The 20331-nt window shown below is 42.4% G+C and overlaps 1 protein-coding gene across 1 annotated transcript in view; it reads left to right on the top strand.

Annotated features, from left to right (window-relative positions):
* The window catches only part of YEATS2 (YEATS domain containing 2), a gene marked incomplete at its 5' end in the record, with an annotated part of 43467 nt that overhangs the window by 554 nt on the left and 22582 nt on the right, over window positions 1-20331 (top strand). The window contains 11 exons of the mRNA XM_080349872.1: window positions 2619-2716; window positions 2824-2916; window positions 5905-6147; window positions 7929-8044; window positions 9243-9404; window positions 10960-11071; window positions 12211-12255; window positions 13287-13473; window positions 15141-15380; window positions 17170-17328; window positions 19697-19800. Coding sequence (XP_080205998.1) covers window positions 2619-2716; window positions 2824-2916; window positions 5905-6147; window positions 7929-8044; window positions 9243-9404; window positions 10960-11071; window positions 12211-12255; window positions 13287-13473; window positions 15141-15380; window positions 17170-17328; window positions 19697-19800 — 1559 coding nt within the window. The remainder of the gene's footprint in view (window positions 1-2618; window positions 2717-2823; window positions 2917-5904; window positions 6148-7928; window positions 8045-9242; window positions 9405-10959; window positions 11072-12210; window positions 12256-13286; window positions 13474-15140; window positions 15381-17169; window positions 17329-19696; window positions 19801-20331) is intronic.

A 20331-nucleotide genomic window follows, 5' to 3' on the forward strand; every position in this document is an offset into this window, starting at 1 on the left:
AGGTGGGGAAGAAATCTGTGACCCCACAGTAGGGGTAAAAGGAATCCACAACCCTGTGGTGGGTAGGCTGGCTCTTGGAAGATGACAAATGTTTGCAAGAATGAGCAGATAGAGTGAAGTGGAGCAATGTGGAAGGGGTAAGTCAGGGAGAAGGAAGGGCCTTTTAAACATGCAAAGGAGCAGCTACCTGACTGAAGGAAAGATGGATAAAAAAGTGTGGTGGAGAGAGTAGCTGGATGAGTAGGTTTGCATTTGGCACGCTCAGATATGCTTGCTTTGGGAACCAGCCTCTTGGCAGGGTGCCTGCGACAGGTTGCAGTTGTCTCTGGGCAAATGAGAGTAGAGCTCCTTGCCCCTGGGACAGGGAGGAGGCTAGTGATTTTTGGCATAGCACAGCTAGTGAGAAGATCGTGATGGGAGGAGCTGACAAACAGGGAGGTGAGAAAACTCATGCTGACTGCAGGATCTGAAGAAGATCCAGGAACAGAGCAGGCTGCTGGAGCTGCCAGTTGGAGAGGGACGGATGATGGCTTTTCAGGAGCAGTTTTGGAGGGTGACATGCAGCTGGAGAAGTCTGAGGAGGCTGAATCCTGGACTGGATGTGCTGCTGTGCAGGTCGTGTCTGCCAGGTCACTGAGGAGCCAGCCATGCTGGAGCTGCCTGCGCAGAACAGCATCACTGCTCCCAGCTGCCTGCCCTGCCTGCCTGCCAGAAGTTGCCACCCTCTGTGGTGGAGTGTCCCCAGGACCGCAGATGGGTTTTTAATCTGCTTCTGAAGTAACTTTTCAGAAGGTTTTAATAATTAGCAGGCAAAGTCTCAGGGCCTCATAAAACTGTCCTTGTTAAAGTGAACTTCCTGGTCAGGTGATGCCTCCAAATAAGCTTCTTTCTTCCTCTCGTGGAAGATCTCCAACTTTGGATATAAGAATTCCTTAAGTATACAAATTTCAGTAACATGATCTTAATTAGGCACTGTGGTTGATGCTAAGCTGGAAAAAATACTAAAATAAAATGTTCTGAAAAGCCTCTGTAATATAACCACAAATCCTAAAGTGCTTTAATTGTCGTAATGCTAGTGTTGAATGGCATCAGTCTTGGGAAGAGATGCAGTTGTCCCTGTCTGAACTGTTCATTTCATACCTTAATCTGTTTAGGTTTATTTTAGATGTAGCCCTACATGTGAATTTCCTAGGCGTGGTGTTCATGGCTGGAGGAAAATTATATCCCTCTTATTTTTAATTTTGCATTACTCATACAGATTCAACCATAATTTTATCTTAATGTAGGCTTGAACTGTTTCTGGTCCTAGAATAGATATGTACACAGGTATCTGGAAATAAGAAAAAATATTTAGAATACCCCTGTTGCATATAGAAGCATCAATTGCCTTACTCCTGTTGTAGGTACCTGATCAGACAGTAAAATGATATATGCTAGCTGGAGCCATACCAGCAAAGTTTTGGCTTACTTTTGATTTCTTTACTATTTCTTTTGGGATATTAGAAGCCTCTTCAAACAGATATGTACACTTTGGTAAAACAAATGCTTCCTCTGCAGCTCAAAACAAAGTCTTGATGCTGTTGCCTCCCCTGTTCCACATAGGAAAAATGTGAGATTGTTTTTCAGAGGGGCACCAGCTTTTTCTCTGATCTGCTTTGTGGTGGGGTCACTGTACTGCTGACACAGGCTGGAGGACCTTTTCCACGCTTCCTTCTAGAAGTACAATTCCTGCTTTCTCAGTTATTGCTTAGAACTTGATAAAAACAGATAATTGTTTGAACCCCTTTGATATAATGGAGGTGACTTGAAGAAAAGGCAATATTAAAGTTTACAGTAGGTGCAGAGCAAAAAGAATTGTTCTTCCTATGTTTATACATGTTCTAGGAAAACACCATAAAATACCAATTAATTCTTAGGCGCTAATTTGCCGTAAAATATTTGCACAGTTTGAAATACTAAACCACATGCTTTCCACTGAGGTCAATAAACCACTGAAAGGCTGGAATTTTTTGACTGCAGTGCTGGAAGAGGATTTTGTAAGACGTAGACAAGCTTTCGATAATGTAGTTTCCTTTGTGGGTAATAAAAGGCTTGTAGGCACTCCAGAGCAGACTGTGCTTCATGCCAGCGTGGAACATATAAAGTATTAGTTTGCCTTATTATTGCTGCGTGATGTGGTGTAAATTTCCTGGAAATGAATTGGGCCAAAGAGAGCAGAAAAAGGTATGGAGTGTTCCAGCGTAGTCCTGTGCAATCACAGCGGTAACTGCACTTGGCTGTGGCACATTTGAGTTTTACTGTTTACAGCTTTACTGAGACAGAAGTAAACAAACTGGTCCCGCTCTTCTCATCTTCTGTTATTTGTCATTGCAGACCTAAAAAGGAAAAAATAGCTCTCCACATAAGCCAGCTTTTAAAGATACACGTGGTTTTTGTTAAGATAAATTACTTTCTTTTGCAGAAAAATGATCCTTCCTTTTTGTGTGTGTGCTGAACTTATTATCCCTTCACTTCTTACTCCATAGTGATTTCTGATCTCTATGTTTTCAAATAGAGCCTCAAAAATAGAGATATAAATACTTCCTTCTTCTTTATTTTCCATGTGTGGCCTCATACAGCTCGAGATGTTGCTGTGCAGAAGATTGAGACAATTATAAAAGAACAGTTTGCTGTCGAAATGAAGAGTAAAGAACATGAAATTGAAGTTATAGATCAGGTATAAACATTTGGTTCTTAAAAGTACGTAAGATTCTGGTATATCAGAGTTCAGGGGGATTGCTGCAATGTTTATCCATTACTATATGTTACCTCTTATTTCCTTAGCGCCTGATTGAAGCGCGGAGGATGATGGATAAGCTGCGTGCCTGTATTGTGGCTAACTACTACGCATCTGCTGGTCTCCTTAAGGCTGGAGAGGTAAGAACTACTTTGGGAATAGTACAACGTTAGGAAATATTTGCGAAGGAAGATGTGCATTTCGCTGGCTATTCGGCTGATGTTTGGTTTTGAGATGTGGCTTTCTGAAATGGTGGACTACAAACTGCAAATGGGGCGGCAGTGGGAGAGGAGACCTGGGCCTCAGGTATTTGGCAAAGATGAGTCTTCAAGGAGCAGCTGAGAAGTTGTTCAGCAGCCGTTGCTTCTGGTGTCTGAAATACTCTGCGTTTATTTTTTTTTCAGCAGTTCTTGCATGAGAGCACCTTCCTTCTCACACATCGCACAGTTTGTCCTTGCAAAGCCCTGAGAAGTGGGGAACATGTTTTCCCATTTCACAGGAACGGAGTGGAAGCAGATTGGTTTTGGAACTTCCCGGGGGAAAAAAAAAAAAATCAAGAGTTCTTGAGGCTCACGAGCTCCATGAAACCATCTCCCTTTAGCCTGGCAGCCAGTCTGTTAATGACTTGATGAACAGGCTGATGGCAGCAGTAAAGCAGGGGGTAAATCAAGGAGATATCACAGAGAGATTAGTAATTCACAAGGAGATTTAAAAAACCCAAAACCCTGTTACTTAAACATGAGTTCTGAGCACTCTGTCTGTAATGGGCTGGTAATTGCAGGGTGTTCATGACTCATGTGGACTCCTGATTGACATGTAGTTCACTACTAGTGTAGGTAGGTATTTAGTTATTGTCTTTTCAATTCAGGGAGTTGTTCTAATTTCCAGTAAAGATCCGAGCTGATTTTTGGAAGCTATAGATGGGCGCTGCAGGCCTGGGTTTTACTCTAGACTCACAATAATTTCTCTTCCAAGCAATGGCTCGCACTGGTACTCCTGATTTTCCTACTGTGATTTCCAGAAGACTTGGAGTGGGGTAAAAACTAAAAGGTCCAGCTTGTTTTTCTATCACTGAACTTGAGTTGAGCAACTCGAGTTGAAAAAGGTCATGGTAGTATTGAGAGGCCCGGAGATCCCTCTTTTCCCTCCTTGATTTTTGTGTAGGTGGCAGAAGAATGTGAACTAGGTTCTAATAGATAGAAAGTGCTTCTATCCAGTGTCATTGTGTGTCAGCCAGAGCTGTGCTGTCCCCTGTTATTGTTCTGCCATGCAAGGTGTTTGTTTTTTCCTTGCTGATTTCCACACTTGCCAGAGGTAACAACTTTTGCAGTTGTTTCAAAGTATCCACAAAACTTACTGGGGCATCCTTGTTTTATTCAGTTTTACTGTGGTTTTTATGAGCTTATGGCTACTTTAGCTGTATCTTCAATTGCATTTTTAATTTTTTCTAGAAGTGCTGATTTAGATGAAGGCTAAATCAGTTCTGTTTTTATTTTGAAATTTTTATTGATTTCTATTTTCTTTGTTGTCTGTTTTTAATGTATGGTTAATGTATGTTTGACATGGCAGTGAATGATTGTCTTGTTTTCACTTCAGGTAGAATGGGAGTCTTTGTAGTTTAATTCAGAACTTATAGGAAGATGATTTGCAAATTCCTAACCTGTTCTTATAAATGGTTCTTCAACTCAGTGCTGCTGGGTTTTGAGGCTTGTGATTCCATATGATTACGTCTATTATGTTTTCCCACAAATTAGTGGATGAGGTGTCGGTCATTTTACTTCACTAGAGGTTAAAAAAAAAAGAGGAAAAAAAGAAGATAGGTTCTTAGTGGTGGTTTGGTTTTGTTTTGGGGATTTTTGGTCATGCTCTGTGTGTGTCCCCACTGTTGGATATATGGATATAACTCTCTTAAATAGGTAATTGAGAGTTTGTAACCCAATGGACAATTGGAAAGAAAGCTCTCAAATGAACCTTTAAACTCCAAGTGGGACAATGTTTAACTCCATTCCTGCTGCCGTCTCTTGAGGACAGTTCTGCTGCTCCATAGCAGTGCTGGTGTTTGTCCCCATGCCACCCGCTCCATCACGTTGGCAGAATTTTGTGTCAGGGAATTTACATGAACTAAAAATGGCCCTGCAAATGAAAAAAAAAAAAAAACACAAAACACTACAACAGAGACAACAAACAAACAAATCCCAAATCAGTTTCTTGATTTGCTTTTCTTTGTGAGTTGCCCCCTCCCCATGAATAATTGTGCCAACCTGACTGATCTGGGTAATTCGGGCAGGAAAGAAGAAAAGCCTCTTTCAGCTGGTGCTGTCTGCAAAAACTGCTGCCAGTGCAACTCCAGTGTGAGCCTGTCTGCCAGCGCTCATCACACCAAGGTGACAGTGAGGGCTGGTGGCTGGGAGAAGTGGCCAAGGGACCTTTTCTTTGAGTGGTGGGTATTTTCCTTGCGACTTTTGAGGTTAAAAGAAAACACAAGAGAAAAAAAAAAAGAAAAAAAGAAAAAACGACCTTCGTCACAGTAATGAAATTTAAAAAAAAATTAAACACTCTCATGCCTAATCTTCCTCATTGTAGGTTTAGGAGGATCTAAGATTAGCTCTAAGATGTCCGTTTTGAGGAAAGTTTGCAAGCATGCCTAAGCACATTATTCTTTATCCTCCCTTAAGCTTTGGGAGCAGACAGGGCACTAATACACATAGTTTGCCTCAGAGGCATTGACAGTCAGTATGAAACTAAAGAGCCTGATGCACTTACCTGCCCCACTTGCCTGCAAGAATCGGGCAGCTGTGCCTTCCTGTGTATGGTAAAAGACCATAGGTGTCTGCAGAGGAAGGGAAGATATTATTTTCAAAAGGACATTATAGGTATTTGAGTAGACTGCGGTCCCTTCCAATACCAGGTGCTTTCTGAAATCAAAAGATCTGAAGGAACAGACTCAATTTGGGGTGCAGTTTCCGTAGAACCATATTAAGCTTTCATCTTCTGCGGCATCTGTTTTTCCAGCTGATTAAATATTTGCTCTTTTTTCACACATTGACTTTCTCTTTTCTGGCACAGCTTCATTTTTATCCGGGCTGCAGGGAAATAGTGACTGGATCTGCCTGACCTCTTTGTTGCAGGGAACCAGGTCATGTGAGGCGACAATTCTTAATCACCCTTCAATCAAGAAATTCTTGGAATCGCCCTCCAGATCGTCATCTCCAGCTAACCAGGGCTCAGACACTCCATCTGCCAACCACTCTGAGAGCGACTCGCTCTCTCAGCACAATGATTTTCTCCTGGACAAAGACAATGGCAACTTGGATGCAGACGAGCGGCTGACAAACAGCCTGGACCAGAGACAGAGCAGAAATACTGGCCGGGTAAAGTAAAACTCGAGCGGTGGTCAAGTTGTTGGAGGTGTGTGCTCTGTCTGGACTCGGTGCTGGCACCAGGAGCTCTTCATGTTTTCACTCACCTTGCTGAAGATCTGTTTCTTACTCTCTCGAACCGCTTGCTCCCGCTCTCTCAGCCTGGCTTTGCTGAAAGGCTAACTGAAGCGTATGTAACTTGGGTGACTCCTCTTCACTCAGTCTTGTCCAACAGAGGGGTCGGCCAGGCAGCAGTGACAGTGTTTGTGTTAGCACGGCTGTCTGCTGCTGTCTCGGCTGTAGCTTCTGGGGAAGGAGGTGTTCCACAGCTTGAGCAAGGGGTTTTGCTGTGCAGATGGGAGTCAGGTCAAGAAGGGCAGAGCCTGGAGCACAATGTGCAGGGGGACTGCATTGCTCAGGGGGGTTGAATCGCTGGAGTTTGGGGTTTGGCCTGCGATGAAAACACAGTAATGTTATTGGATTAGCTCACCCTGGGAGTGTGAGCTGGTAGAGCGTGGGTGCATAGTTTGAGTTGTTTTTCTCTTGGTGGCACTGCTTGCTGTTGTGCTAATATCACTGTTTCGGTTTAACTGAACCAGACAGACCCAGGTTAAAAATACCTCCTTTCCTTTTTTCACCATACTTTCTTCTGGGTTGTTTTTGACCTGGATCCACTCCCTTTCTGGCTGACTGCGCAGCTAGAGAAATGCTTTAGCTGTTGGCTGCAGTTAGCTCCATTGGGGAGGCTCTGTCAGTGACTGCAGGTGAAATGTGCCTTAGTAGGTGAGACAAAACTCTTCCATTTCCTTTCTGTTCCTTTAAGCTGTACAGCCCCTAATCCAAACCAGGGATGGATATATCATGTTGCATTTGACTGAATTCTGCAACTAAACAAGTCGCAATAATATGCAGCAGAAAGAGCAATGATTCTGCCTCTATTAAGCAGAGTGACACCCTTGATAACCTGGCTGCAGTTTGCTGAAACCCTGCCTAGGGTCTGTAGCAGAAGGCAGATACACGATATATAATGTGCACCTAACTATGTCGTAAACCACCAGACCAATATAAGTTGTTTCTGCACTGGGGGCATTGATGGAGGAGTTGTATTGCTTGGGTGTAGCACGTTGATGCATCTTTGACCAACGTAGCCTGTCGCCCAGAGATGGGAGTCTTGGCCACTGCTTAATAGCTAAGGTTGTGTTATGGGGTTGCTTAGGCTGGATTTATTACACCCAAGTATTGCAGTGAATCTATAGGCTTATGTTAGTGACCTGGCATGGCAGACTGCTATCCCTGTTGAGTTGGAGCTGAGTTCTTGTCTCAAGGGCAGCCTCAGTTCTTCACCGTGAAGCAATGCTGGAGTCCCTCAGAGCAGCAGAGGCTGGCAATCAGGAAGATTTTCAGAAGCCTCTCATGGGAGATTTAGCTTTGTTTCTGATTAGTGACAAACATGATGCCACTTTAGCAGTGCATGTTTTTTTTCAGATAGTGCAGTGGCAGTGCTTTTGAAACCCAAGCTGAAATCGTAGCTCAGATCCATGGTATGTCACATAATGTGTGCTCAGTTAAGCCGTGCAGTATAGTAGTATATCATTGTTGCATGCCTGAGTCGCTTAAACGTGCCTAGATAGCAATTTAAATATTTTGGGGGATGATTCGTTGTTGGCCTCTCATTTAACTATGCAGGTTTACTTTTTTTAACAACACCTTGCTTTTCTAGTGCCAAACAAAATGATGTTTAAGAGGAATGTTTGGTTTTTTGTTTGCCTTTTATTTTCTTCCCCTACCCTCAGGACAGTTCGGGTGTTTCAAGCTCTCAAAAACCAGGACAACGAAATGCCGGACTGTCAAATGATGAAACTTCACGGCTTTATGTGAAGAAAACTATTGTGGTTGGCAACGTCTCCAAGTTAGTATCCCGAGTCTGAGGGACGGTCCTTTATTACAGGATTAAATGGAATAGGAGGTTAAAATCAGGAAACAAAATTGCTGGGCTGTCACAGTATGAGATATTACCTTTGAATAATCACTGTACTCAAGGCTGCCCTTCTTGAGTGCCCACATGAATTCTTTTGTGGGAGGAACAGGTGTTTCAGTGATTGTTTTATTTATAAATATATGTGTACACATATATCTATCTATATATATATATGTATATAATGTGGAGGTTTTAAGATGTGTTTCTTTCAAGGGGAGTCTTTCAGCCTTTTTTGACCAGTTAGAAATCCCAATGTTTTCCATGAAAATTTGGGAAAGCAAGTTGTCCTAATGGCTAATTCAATGTGTCCATAGGGACAATGTGAGGGCTTTTTTTGTTTGGTTTTGGTTTTAAACCCAAAACAAAAACTTAAACAAAACCAAACAAACAACCCAAACAAACAACCAATCCCCCAAAACACCAAGCCACCGGAATGAGGAAAATTGTGAAAGTCCAGCACAGTCTGAAGAAATTAATTTCTACAGAACTTGTGCACTTTGAGAAAATCAGTGAAGAAAGGAATTAATTTTAGGAAGCTTACGGACAAGTCCAGGTTTCAACTCTCCACCCTTGCACTACTCAAGTCAATCTTTTCCTCTTGTGTAGGAAGTAGCAAACATTTGCTGATGAGACTAAACAGTGTTAGAATTGTGTCTTGAAAATCTGCCTAAGCCTGGACCCAGACCAAGTGTTGACATTAAATTTCATAAAAATGCATAAGAATTGTTATTTTGTGTGTTTATGGTAGCAGTGTGGCTCATGTGACCTGGTGGCATTTTGCTCCCTGATATCCCAGAAAAGACAGGGAGAGGGATTTCACAGTGGTAGAATGTTAAAAGCTTTTCTATTTAAGGAAAAAAAAGATTAAATGGATAAACTCCTTGTGGGAGTTGTGCACTACAATAGAGCAAATGTGTTAGAAGTGTAGAGTAGGTTCCTGTGGGACCTGTATCTCTGTCTGGATGAACTGTTGGAGTAAGGAATAACAAATAGAAATGTACAGGGGCAATGTTCACATAGGCATTTTAACATCCCCAATTTTTTTGCGTCATCTTTCCAAGAATACTTTTTGTGGTATTTCTCTATTTGAGGTTTTCATTTTGTGTTTAATCTTTTATTTCTTTGCCAGGTACATTCCCCCTGACAAGAGAGAAGAAAATGACCAGTCAACCCATAAATGGATGGTGTATGTCCGAGGCTCCCGTAGAGAACCCAGCATAAATCATTTTGTCAAGAAAGTTTGGTTCTTCCTCCATCCCAGTTACAAACCTAATGACCTGGTAGAAGTGAGGTAATAAGGAATTATTCCAGTCGCTATTCCAGTCTTTATGCTTGCCAGGCTTATAGTGCCAAGTTTCTTAGAAAGTACTGTTCCACATCTGTCTTTAACCTCTGGCTTGGCTTGACTTGCTCCAAAATAATAGAAAAAAAGTTTTTGTGTAGCAAATGTGCCAAACACTTTTGTTTGTTTGTTTTAATTTCCTACTGAGAAAAAGCATTCAGTTTTTGCATTTCATGTTATTCTTGTGAGTTTGTGCATCTCTTGTGTTACATTGTGCTGTGCAGGTTAGACTTCTGTTTCTAAAAGAGGCGTTTTCTACCTCGCACCCAGTCCAGTGTGGAAGAGAAAGAAGGGCCTCAGAAAACTGTTTTGCCCGTATTTTTAGTGGTGCTTGTGCATTTGGGCAAGAAATTGTATCCCTCTCCCAAATATTTCCCCACTGTAGTCAGATCAGTGGCGTTGGCTTCGTGCTGCAGTGATTTCCCCAGGAAAACGCCTTACCAGTCATTCGTTCTTGCTCCTTTGGACAGGACAGCAGGAGGGTGCCTGCTACTTTCAGGCACTTTCAGGCTACTTTGTGTCTTCCCAAATAAATTATTCACAGGCTGTTCAGCTGCCTCCTGGAGCAGAGTGGGGAGAGTGCCTGGGTACAGAATGGCAACTTAATTCTGGCAAGTTAAACTACCAAAAGGCAACTCCAGAAAGATTTATCTGAGATAAGAAGTGTTGATATGGCCCAGTAATATTTGTGAGAAGGCAACCCTGAGCAGGTTGATAGCAAACTCCTTTGTATTTGTTGTATAATGTACTAAATTACACTTGACTGCTGTCTTTTTGTGCCTTTCTCAGTTTGCAGTATCTGATTTCAAAGCTGTTTGTCTTCTTTTTTAATCCCATCTGGTTAACTGATTTCTTGTCACACAGTCCCAGTCATTGTAGTGAACGTTAATGTCCTGGATAGCCTTTAAATCTCTTGCATTTTGTTTTGTTGCAAAACTACATTTGGGATTTATGATAACAACAAGTTGAAATACAAAGTTACTGTAAATCTTAGAGATAAATAGGTACTTCTTTTTCAGCTTGAAGAATGACAGCGGTTGAGTTAGCTTTTTCCTTGTTGTCTGTGTGGTGTTCTCTTGGTGTTACATGAAGTGTGTGCCTTCTTGCTACTAGATAGGGAATAACAGAAAGTGATTGAAAAATGCTACATTGAAAACTCACCTTGCTGCTGTGTCCTAGTAGCTGACTCAGGGTTTTTTGAAACAAATATTTTAAATTTGTCATTACACAACCATCTTTTATTTTAAAGATACTTGTTTCCCATGTTCTCCCATCCAACAGTGTTTTACTATTTTCTTCCCCGTCCCCTTGTGCAAAGTAAAAATATGGTTTCAGCAGTCCAGTGCTGCAAAATTCTCATTTCCGTGATTGTGTTCCCTCTGTGGTGAATAGCAGGCCTGAAGATAGCTTTAGTTGTCAGCTAGAAAAGCAGCCTTTGGCTTCCTGAAAAAGAGAAAGCTATACTGCTTCTGCCTCCAGAATGTGAATCACCATTTGTTTGCAGAGAACCTCCGTTTCACCTGACCAGGAGAGGCTGGGGAGAATTCCCTGTGAGAGTCCAGATACACTTCAAGGATAGCCAGAACAAGAGGATCGATATCATACACAATTTGAAGGTATTTCAACAAAATACTTGAGAGAAAGGCAATTAAATGAGCTCTCCTGCATAATGTAGAAGAGGCTTGTCTTGTGTGTGTTCTTCTGCCTCTCTCTGCTGTATGTCCTGCACATGAATAATTGAGCTGGAGAATCAGAAAAGATCCAGGAAAGTCTCTTACCTTGGCAATATTAGAGGTGATGCTGTAGCCGAGGAACCCAGCCTTGCAGAAACTGGAAGCAGCAAAGCATTTACATGTTGCTACCCTACAGTTTGAGATTTTTGTCATACTCTCACTGTTTTTTAACTTGACAGGGTGCTGCATGACTATGTTTCTGTTGGTAAAGTGATGGCTAGATCTGTTCTGTTCCTTCAGCACTAGCACATATGAGCTGGAGATGATATCTGTTGGTAGAGTGGGCAGGTGGAGCTGACCTTCCCCATTCATTCCTTCTTCCTTTTGACAAGAGCCTTATTTTCCAAGTCATTCACCTGTCCTGTGACACACGGGGGGATTGATAGTATGCAGCAGTCCTGCAAAACTAAAAACTAGGCCATTGCTCTTGTTTTCCTTTTAATTAGTAGTCCCTAGCATTAGTGGCATTAAGTCCCAAGCTGGTTTAGTTTCCTGTTTCTTTGAGCAGCATGATTAATTTTATTTAAACCCTGCCTGCATTGATAGTTTTCTGCTAAAGTAGATGTGTCATTGCAACCTCAAATATAAACAGTAGAGAAGGCTGAAAATATTTCCCTGGAACTTAGGGACATTTAATGCAGGTAAAGAGTAAAGTGTGTTTGGAGAGGTATAATTTGGGGAGAAATCGGTGAGGATATGATGGACATTATGCAGTGAAAATAATAAATAGGACAGTCCTTGAAGAATCCTCTTAGACTGAAATAATATTTCCCCAACAATCTCATTTCCTTCAGCTTTTCTACTTCTTTCTACTTTAGTGTGGGCTTTGGGTCCTGCTTGGCTTTTTTGCAGAAGAAAGGGTACTTCAGAACACACAGATTTTGTACCTTGTGGCCTCAGAAAATCATATGTGCTGCTGCTCAACTTAGTTTCAACTCTTTTAAAATGAATTGTATTGTAAATTCTAGTGAATATATTGTTTCACTCTGGTTAATATAAATATATTGTATTGTTTTACCCAGTTGGACAGGACCTACACAGGCCTGCAGACACTTGGTGCAGAAACGGTGAGTCAACAAATATGGGATGGATGTTTTACTTTAATTCCCTTAAACATGTTAAAAAACATACATGGGACTAAGCACAGAGTCTGACCCATTTGATTTCACAATTTCTGGAACGTAGATTTTACTCTCTTGTTAAATGAAATTATTATGACACCTTGTCACTATTCATGACAACAGTCATTTTTTCCCCTTTCTAGTTAAGGGGAGACTGTTTCAGCTCTTCTTTCATAAAGAATTTAACTTGTCCTGCAGTTTTAATTTTTATATCTTTGTGGAGCTTCTGGTGCCAAATGTCTTGATTTGCATTCTGATGTGCTGCAGATCACATACATACAGAATTTAAGTTAGAAGGATCACTCAGTTATCTTGCTGAAATCCTGTAGTATGTTAAGTACTTCTAAGTTTCTGCATCTGTCAAGATTTAGTATCTTCATGGAAAATGAACTCTTAACATTTAAAATAAATGAATTAATAACTCATAATTTGCTATATCTCTAAAGGGGTTTTTTTATATTATTTTCCCCATGTTGTACTGTAGTGAATGGAAATTTTTATGGTGAAATTGCATTACTTCAGCTTTTCAGTCTGTGGAGAAAACATTATTGTGGGATGTCTGCTGTGATTAAAGAATACTTTTGAAGAGTAGTTAATGTGGTGTGTTTCTCAAGGCTGTATCAAAAAAGGCAGAAAAGGCAAGCTGCAGTTTTCTGCCTGTCCCTAAGGGGATGTGCAGTCCTGTCCTTAGTGGGATGCTTGGAGCTGGGCTCTTTATTCCTTCCACTGTTCACATTCCCCCACAGATTGAGAAATGTGCTATTTTACTGGAGAGGGTTAAATGTTGCAAGATTTTTGTCTTAGCTCAGGTGCTGCCAAACCTCTGAAATGAGTGGAAATGTTATGTGGAGGTGGAGGGAGGAGAGGGAGAGGTTTCTAGACATTAAAATAAAGAGAAAAGACATAGTTGTTTTCATGTTTTATATCTTTACATAGCTACCGAATGTTAATGTCGTCCTTTCTTCTCTTTTTGAAAGGTAGTGGATGTGGAGCTACATAGGCATTCCCTTGGCGAGGAATATCTCTTCTCCCAGTCTTCAGAGTCTGACCTTTCTGACGTTCCTACATCTTTACCGCTGCCGTTGAGTATCCCAGCACCAGTCAAAGCTTCTTCGCCAATTAAACAGTTGCGGGACTCCAGCCCAGATGCTTCTGTGGACAAAGGTAAAGTGAATGGGGGTTGGTGAAATTTGAATTCTTGGAACTTCAGCTCTTCTGGACACTTCCCTTTAATTGCTCTTGTGCTTTAAATGTTGCCAGTGCTACCTGCTCCTTGCTCACGCAGATGATAATTTCCTCAATGTACAGAAATTGTTATGGTTTATTTGGGTCTTTGGCTTAGTTTGGTTTGTTTTGGTTTTTAATCTGGAGTTTGTTAAGTGGGCTCTGTATTGCTAAATGTGGTGAATATGGAGCTTTCTGCACCAGATATAATTGGAAAAAATTGTTGAACAGCACTTGTAGTTTTGTTCTTGGCAGACTGTTTTCAGAGGGATTTTTAGGTTTCCGCATATTTTGGAGACTCTGCATGCATTTAAGGAATTATTCTAGTGGTGTGTTCAGTTATATATGTCAGTGCCTAACATGAGTTGACTGGGGGGAAACAAAAGTGGCTACACAACTATGGTGTTGAGAGTGAAAAGGATGTTGCAGTGTCTGTCTGTATGAGAATTGGCACCTGAACATGTAATGGTCTCATTGTCACCTTCCCTCCTAAGATGAGGACATGCGGCGCCCTTTGCAATGGGGCAGCAGTTGATGCCTCAGGATTATTTGAATTGCCTGAAAAAACTAGTGCTGGCCCCTTGGGTACACTGTTATGATTTTTTATTAGTGTGAAGTAGGATAAACTATGCCTCTGTTAGCATTTACCTTTCTTTTCCGAAATATACGGTGTCAGGGCTTACACAACAGGCCTGGGTTAACTGGGCTGAGAAACAAGGGTGTCTTTTATGGTACGCACATTTCAGTGTGAGAAACTTTCTGCAAACAGCAACTTTATATTTCAAAATACAGTCGCATGCAACGTGGTCTGATGCCTTTTTCTTTAATTTATCCTGACACTGCTGTGTCCAAGGAAGGGCTTTAAGCTGGTGTCCTGCACGGTGCGCTTTCTGGTAGGCGCCGCAACACCACAGGTGCTGCTCTGCCTCAGCGAGAAGAATGTCCGCTGTTTAAATGCATTGTTTTCTTGTGGCCAGAAAAGGAGAAAAGCAACCAAATTTTAAATGCACAAGCTTTTTATTCAAACAGGAAGATCCGCAGCAGCTTTAGGCGAGTGGTGCCACAGCCAACAGGAAGGAAGCAAAGCTGCCTCTTTCGTACTCTGATGGGCGGTGGCTTCTCTCAGCTCCAGGCTGATTGATCTTCCCCTGCATCGGATGAGGTGGATTCCTTAACCCAGGTCAAGAGGCAGTAGATGGTCTCCTTGTGCTCTTACTCCAAAAAATGCAATGCAGGATTCTCTGCGAAGGAAATCCAGCCTTAGTCCTGTGAAGCCCTAACCAAGGACACTTGAAACTACCAGCAGCTTTTGGTCAATGGAAGGGTCTTTCCAAGGAAATGTGTAAGAAGTGGCTGATCACCTGCCACTGCTGGACAGGTTGCTCATGGTGGCATTTTATTCTTGTGTTCAGAGACAGATCCAACAGGCTTGCACAGGAGGACCCCCCTACTCTACTTCTCCCCATTCAGCGCTGCCCACCAGTTACTTTTCCTTCCTTCTAGAGCGTGTTTGTTGTACCTGAGTTCTGTTTGTGTAGAGAAGCACAGTAAGGAATTAGATGTCTCCGCCTAAGAACTATTTCTCTTCTTTTCCCTGTTTTAATCAGGATTCCCTGGGAATGCTGAAACCGAAAGACATGCCACGTTTTATTCCCTGCCATCTTCGATAGAGCGGACTCCCACCAAGTTAGCCACACAGAAAGTTGCCTTTGGCTCTCATGGAAATTCAGCCTTTCAACCCATTGCAGCTAGCTGTAAAATAGTGCCGCAAGGTCAGAGTCCAAGCCCTGCAGAGTCACCAGGAAAGTCCTTCCAGCCTATCACCATGAGTTGCAAGATTGTATCAGGTGAATGTTAGTTTACCTACCCTGGAAAACAAGAGAGTGAACCAGTTGGACTTGTTTTGTGTCCTTTCCCTGATTTCCTGCTAATATTTGAACATCAGGCAGTAGGAGCTCTAGAATAAGGAGCTAAACACACTTCTTAATGTTCAAAAAAAAAAACCCCAACAAGTGTGAAATGTTTCACATCAGATCAAAAGCAGAGTGAGAGCTGTTCTGTCGCTGTTCTTGAATGCTTTTAAGTATGAAAAGTCTTTAACTGGACTGCTACCCACAGAATGATCCAGGCAAGGATGCATCTTCCATGTGGGCCATTTGTTTGTGGGAAGAATTCATTCTTCTCCCTCCAGCTTTCAGACAGCTGGGATGGATTAAGAAGAAAACTTATTTTCTGATTATTGGGTGAATAATTAGATTCAACCCTGTAGACTGAAATGGTCCCTCTTGTGCTTCTGAAATCTCCTCATATGGAACAGTGGTCTTCCTCTTCCAAAAGTCCACCCTCTGTTAGATTAGATTGTCAGCTGATGCACTGAGCAGTCACGGTACTGGTCAAGGTGCTGTTTACTCATCTCACTTATAGTTCCTTCCCTGCCTGGGCATGATGCCATCCACTGGACGATGTTTTACATCGCAAAGTTTTAATGTTCAGCTCACCATGTCACGTGTTGTGAAGCTGAAAGATGACCTCTTACATCCCTTCACTTTCCGGAGTTTAGGGTAGAGAGGATGAAGCACCAGCTATCATCAGTCTATGTGATTTCTGATGATCTGCTCCCAGATAATGTTGCTCAAGTGCTTCTGGTTTGTTGGGGTTTTTTATTAAATTTCAATATTGTTCATTGACATCTTAAAACTGTACTCAGGCTGATTTACATTTGAACCTGTGCCAAGTGCTTTCTTCCTTCTTAATAAGCTCTTCTCTTGATCTTCTTTTCCCAAGGCTTCCCAGAAAGCAAGAATTACAGGGGCCGTCCTCTCTTTCTTATAATCCTTGGACTATTTTCTGTTGATCTTTGCTGTTTGAATGTTTCCCTACTAAATATTTTTCCAATGTTCTGCTGTCTGCTGAGAAGTGTCACCCCTTTCAGATTTCAAAAGCAGTTTCATAAGACATGAGGATTTTATTTGATCAGCATTTATGTTCCATTTTAATTGTCAGTCACTGCCAAGAAAAGAGATTAACAGGCAGTTGAAGCCTAGCCTGCGTGCTGCTGTTTCTTTTTTCTGATCACTTCCTTGCCTGTCCTTTTCTCTGCATTTCTTGTTTACCTCCTCCTGCAGCTTTTTTTCTTCTCTGGCTTTTCTCTCTCCTGGTCCTCTTACCCAGAAGTCACACGTTTACCCAGTTACCCAGAAGAGCATCCAACCTTTTCACATGGGCTGGTCGGATGTTGGCTCTGAATGCCTGTGGGCTCCACATGGGACAGAGAGCACCTGCCAGGGAGCTCAGCCCGCTGTCTTCGTCTCCTTGGCTGGACTGATCTTGGCAGTGACAATGATTTAGGGAGTGTCCCTTGGGATTCAGGGACAGGCCACATGGCTCCTTGAGGTCCCTTTGAGCCCCACTTGTCCTGGTAGGCAGAGAATGTCCAGGGTAGGTATGAGCCATAGTGCTTTTACATGCCTTTTCCTCTTCTGTCTCTTTCCTTCTCCAAGTCCTCACTCAGGCTGAAACATGCTTTCTCAAAAAATGTTCCTTCTCTAAGCCATTTTAAAAAGTACTACTTTTGCTGTATTTTTTTTGTGTTCTTACAACATTTACAAGATAGAAGCATTGGATTTTTGTCTCAAGGTTCTCCAATATCGACCCCTAGTCCATCTCCGCTACCTCGTACCCCAACCTCCACTCCGGTGCACATGAAGCAAGGCTCTGCTAGTTCAGTCATTAATAATCCATATATTATTGTGGACAAGCCTGGACAGATGGTTGGAGCAGCAGCTACAAGCACAGGTGTGTAGTGTGATCACAGAAGGCAGTGACTTAGTCTTACCCGTTCAAGTTTACTCTCCCTTTAAAAAAATTATAATAGTATTTCAGCTTGCGAAGATGGAAGAGTACTCGGGAAAGAAAGAGGGAGGTATTGCTGGTTTTGTACAACTAACCTGTGTAACATGGGTAAGGGTATCTCAGACTTTGACGTAAATACCTTTAGGAAACAGCACATAGTGTAAGGCAAAATTGAATGCACAGATACCTCTTCAAAGAGAGCCTGTTCCTTGCAGGCAAACAGGGAAGGGGAGAAAGTGATGTGAGCTGTGGTGCACAGAGATCTAAACAGAAACAGAGCACAGGTGGTTGGGTGAGAACTGTATCGTGTGGGCCAAAAGCATGGAGAGCTGGCAGTGGCCTGCAGATCAGCCTTGGCTCCCAGTGGATGGTGCTCTAGATGTGTTGACATGTGCAGACCCAGGTTACCAGGAGAAGAGCCATGCTGGTTTCTGTTACTGTTCTCAACTTCCAACTGGTCCGATTCCAGCTGGTTTGGATTCCTCTAACTGGATTCCCTTGGTGCTGTGGTGGTGACATGCTGGAGCTGCAGGAGACGGGTGATGGGTATGGGAGTCAGTTGGTAAGCTTTGTGTTGAAGCTGAAGGAAAGGTCACTGAAAAGTCATTTATTTGTTGTGATTTGTGGCCAAGAATTGCTACCTATTTAAAACCACACTTGTTTGTGTGTGTATGTGTGTGGTTGCCAGCATCTCAGAAGGATGCTCAGAGCTGTGTGGTGAGGTGCAGCATCCATGTAACACATTACATCCAAGTAAACAGTTTGCTGGTTGGAAAGTGCAAAAATTCATGTCTTAATAATGGTTCTTCCTTTTGTGTAAAAGAACATAGCTGTCATGTTCATTTTAGCTTAATCACAAAGGGACTTGGTAGGGGGCCCATAGTCATAAGTGAATTTTTTTGAAGTATATTTTGTGACTTTCTTGTTAACACTGAAGCTGCTTTACCTATAGGGGTGGAGTTTTTGTTTGGTTGGGGTTTTTCTGCACTTTTTCTTTTCTATTTCTTCTATTTCTATCTCCGGCCTGACTGTCTGTGGTTTATAATGGTTTGGGTAACTTTTGTGTTCTCCTAGTCGGGGTTTGTACGTGGAAGGCAGGATCTGTAGATGCACCAGATGCTTTGGACGTACAAGTCTTAACACTATTAAAGGTGCAGTTTCGCACCACATTAGTGTGATGTAAATACAGACTGGCCTGGAAGAAACTGCCTGCTGCCTCTCCCTCCCCTGCACTCCTGCTGCTTCCCCTGTATCCTGCACAAGTCAGCTCAGATCAGTGGCAGAGCAGAAGATCAATACCCTCCTCTCCCCAGTCTGAGCTTTGTTGTCAGATGGCTCCTCACCAGACCCTGTATGAGGGAGCAAGAGGGCATGTGGAACTGGCTTTTTTGGCAATCGCAGCCAGGCTGGATTGAGCGTAATGTGATATTACAAAGTCACTGGGATGTTTTTGATAAGACTGAGATCATATTTAAAAAAAGGGGTGATATCTGAAACTTTGTGCTCTTTGAAAGCCAGCCTTCCCAGACCCTGTTATTGCAAGAAATGGCTGCTTTAAATTTAAGCACAAATTGTAGTACAACTGTATGAGAGACTATTACTGTGTTTTTACATGTATAATCCCTGGCTTTGGCATCTCTTAAATGAAACTAGCAAACCAAACAGTAACAAAACTGCTGCTGAGCAGGTATTGAGAACACACTGATAAGTTCACCACTGGACCCCCATCCATCTTGGGGGTCCAGGAGAAGGCTGTGGCACACAGCTCCACGTGATGATTTTGCAAGAGCAGTCCTGCAGACTCAGGAGCTGATGGCTTCCTTCTCTATTTCTTCCTTTGCCTTGCCTTGCTCTGTCCTTTTCACTTGTTGCTCCTCACATTGTCTCTCCTTATCTGGCCTTTCCCCTCCCACTCCAGCCTCCTCCAGGCCTTCTCTATGGAAGTTCAAAGCGCTTCTGGGCAGTGGAGGGTGTTACACCTACAGCAGCAAATTCTGACTGGCAGCTCATTTATTCTCCTAATTTCACATAATTCACACCCGTGGCTGATACCTCAGCTGCCTGGGAAGGTACCTGACCGTATGTTTGCCAGAAACACAGCTCCGAATGGAGAGTACCTTCTCTGGGGCATGAATTCTGCAGCTGGAAATTTGGTAGAGGATTTGTTTTGTGCCCATACCAACTCCCACTGATGTACCTCATGGAGAAAACAGAGCCAAAATGAGATGCTTCTTGTTAGTAGAGGTTTCATGTGTTTGGTGGCACCACTCGCTGTCCCTCACCCAACATCTGCTTTATTTCCTGAACGTAGGGAGCCCAACCAGCAAACTGAGCAGTGTTTGTCAGGCCTCTCACGGAACTGGATCTCCTGTATCAAAGACCCATGGGAGCAGTTTTGTCACCTCAGCTGTCAAGGTAATGTTCTCATTAGGTGCGTACTTTCCCTTTAAAATCCACCTTCCTAATAAATAGGGCTTTTTAGTAGTATAAATTCTGCATTTCAACCAAGTTCTTTTGATTGTCATTTCATGTGAAGGTTTACTGTGTCTAACAGATGGAGCCATATGGAAACATGGTGGTTATACAAGATGATAGTGTCACTTCCTGAACCTCTAATTAGACTTGCCTACACTTCTGTTAAAGGCACTGCTCTTTTACTTTTCTACACGGAAATCCATGGAGGGCATAGCTCTCAAAATGTCTTATCTTTCAAAAAAGCTCTTCTGTAGCTGACTTTGATCTTCTTCACCTTGTTAGTGACAGTATGTGATTAAACCAGAGGTACCTACCTCAAAACCTTCACTCTCTTCATTATTTTTGTACAATGACTGCTCCTAGCAGCCTGAACATAGCTCATTTAGTGGTTTTACAACTGTCTGCATTTAGAAAAATGTTTGCATTAACAGTGGAGTAACCAAATGCGTCAACAGTGATAAACAAGGTTCA

Source organism: Nesoenas mayeri, assembly GCF_963082525.1.
Source record: "Nesoenas mayeri genome assembly, chromosome: 9".
Classification (NCBI taxonomy): Eukaryota; Metazoa; Chordata; class Aves; order Columbiformes; family Columbidae; genus Nesoenas; species Nesoenas mayeri.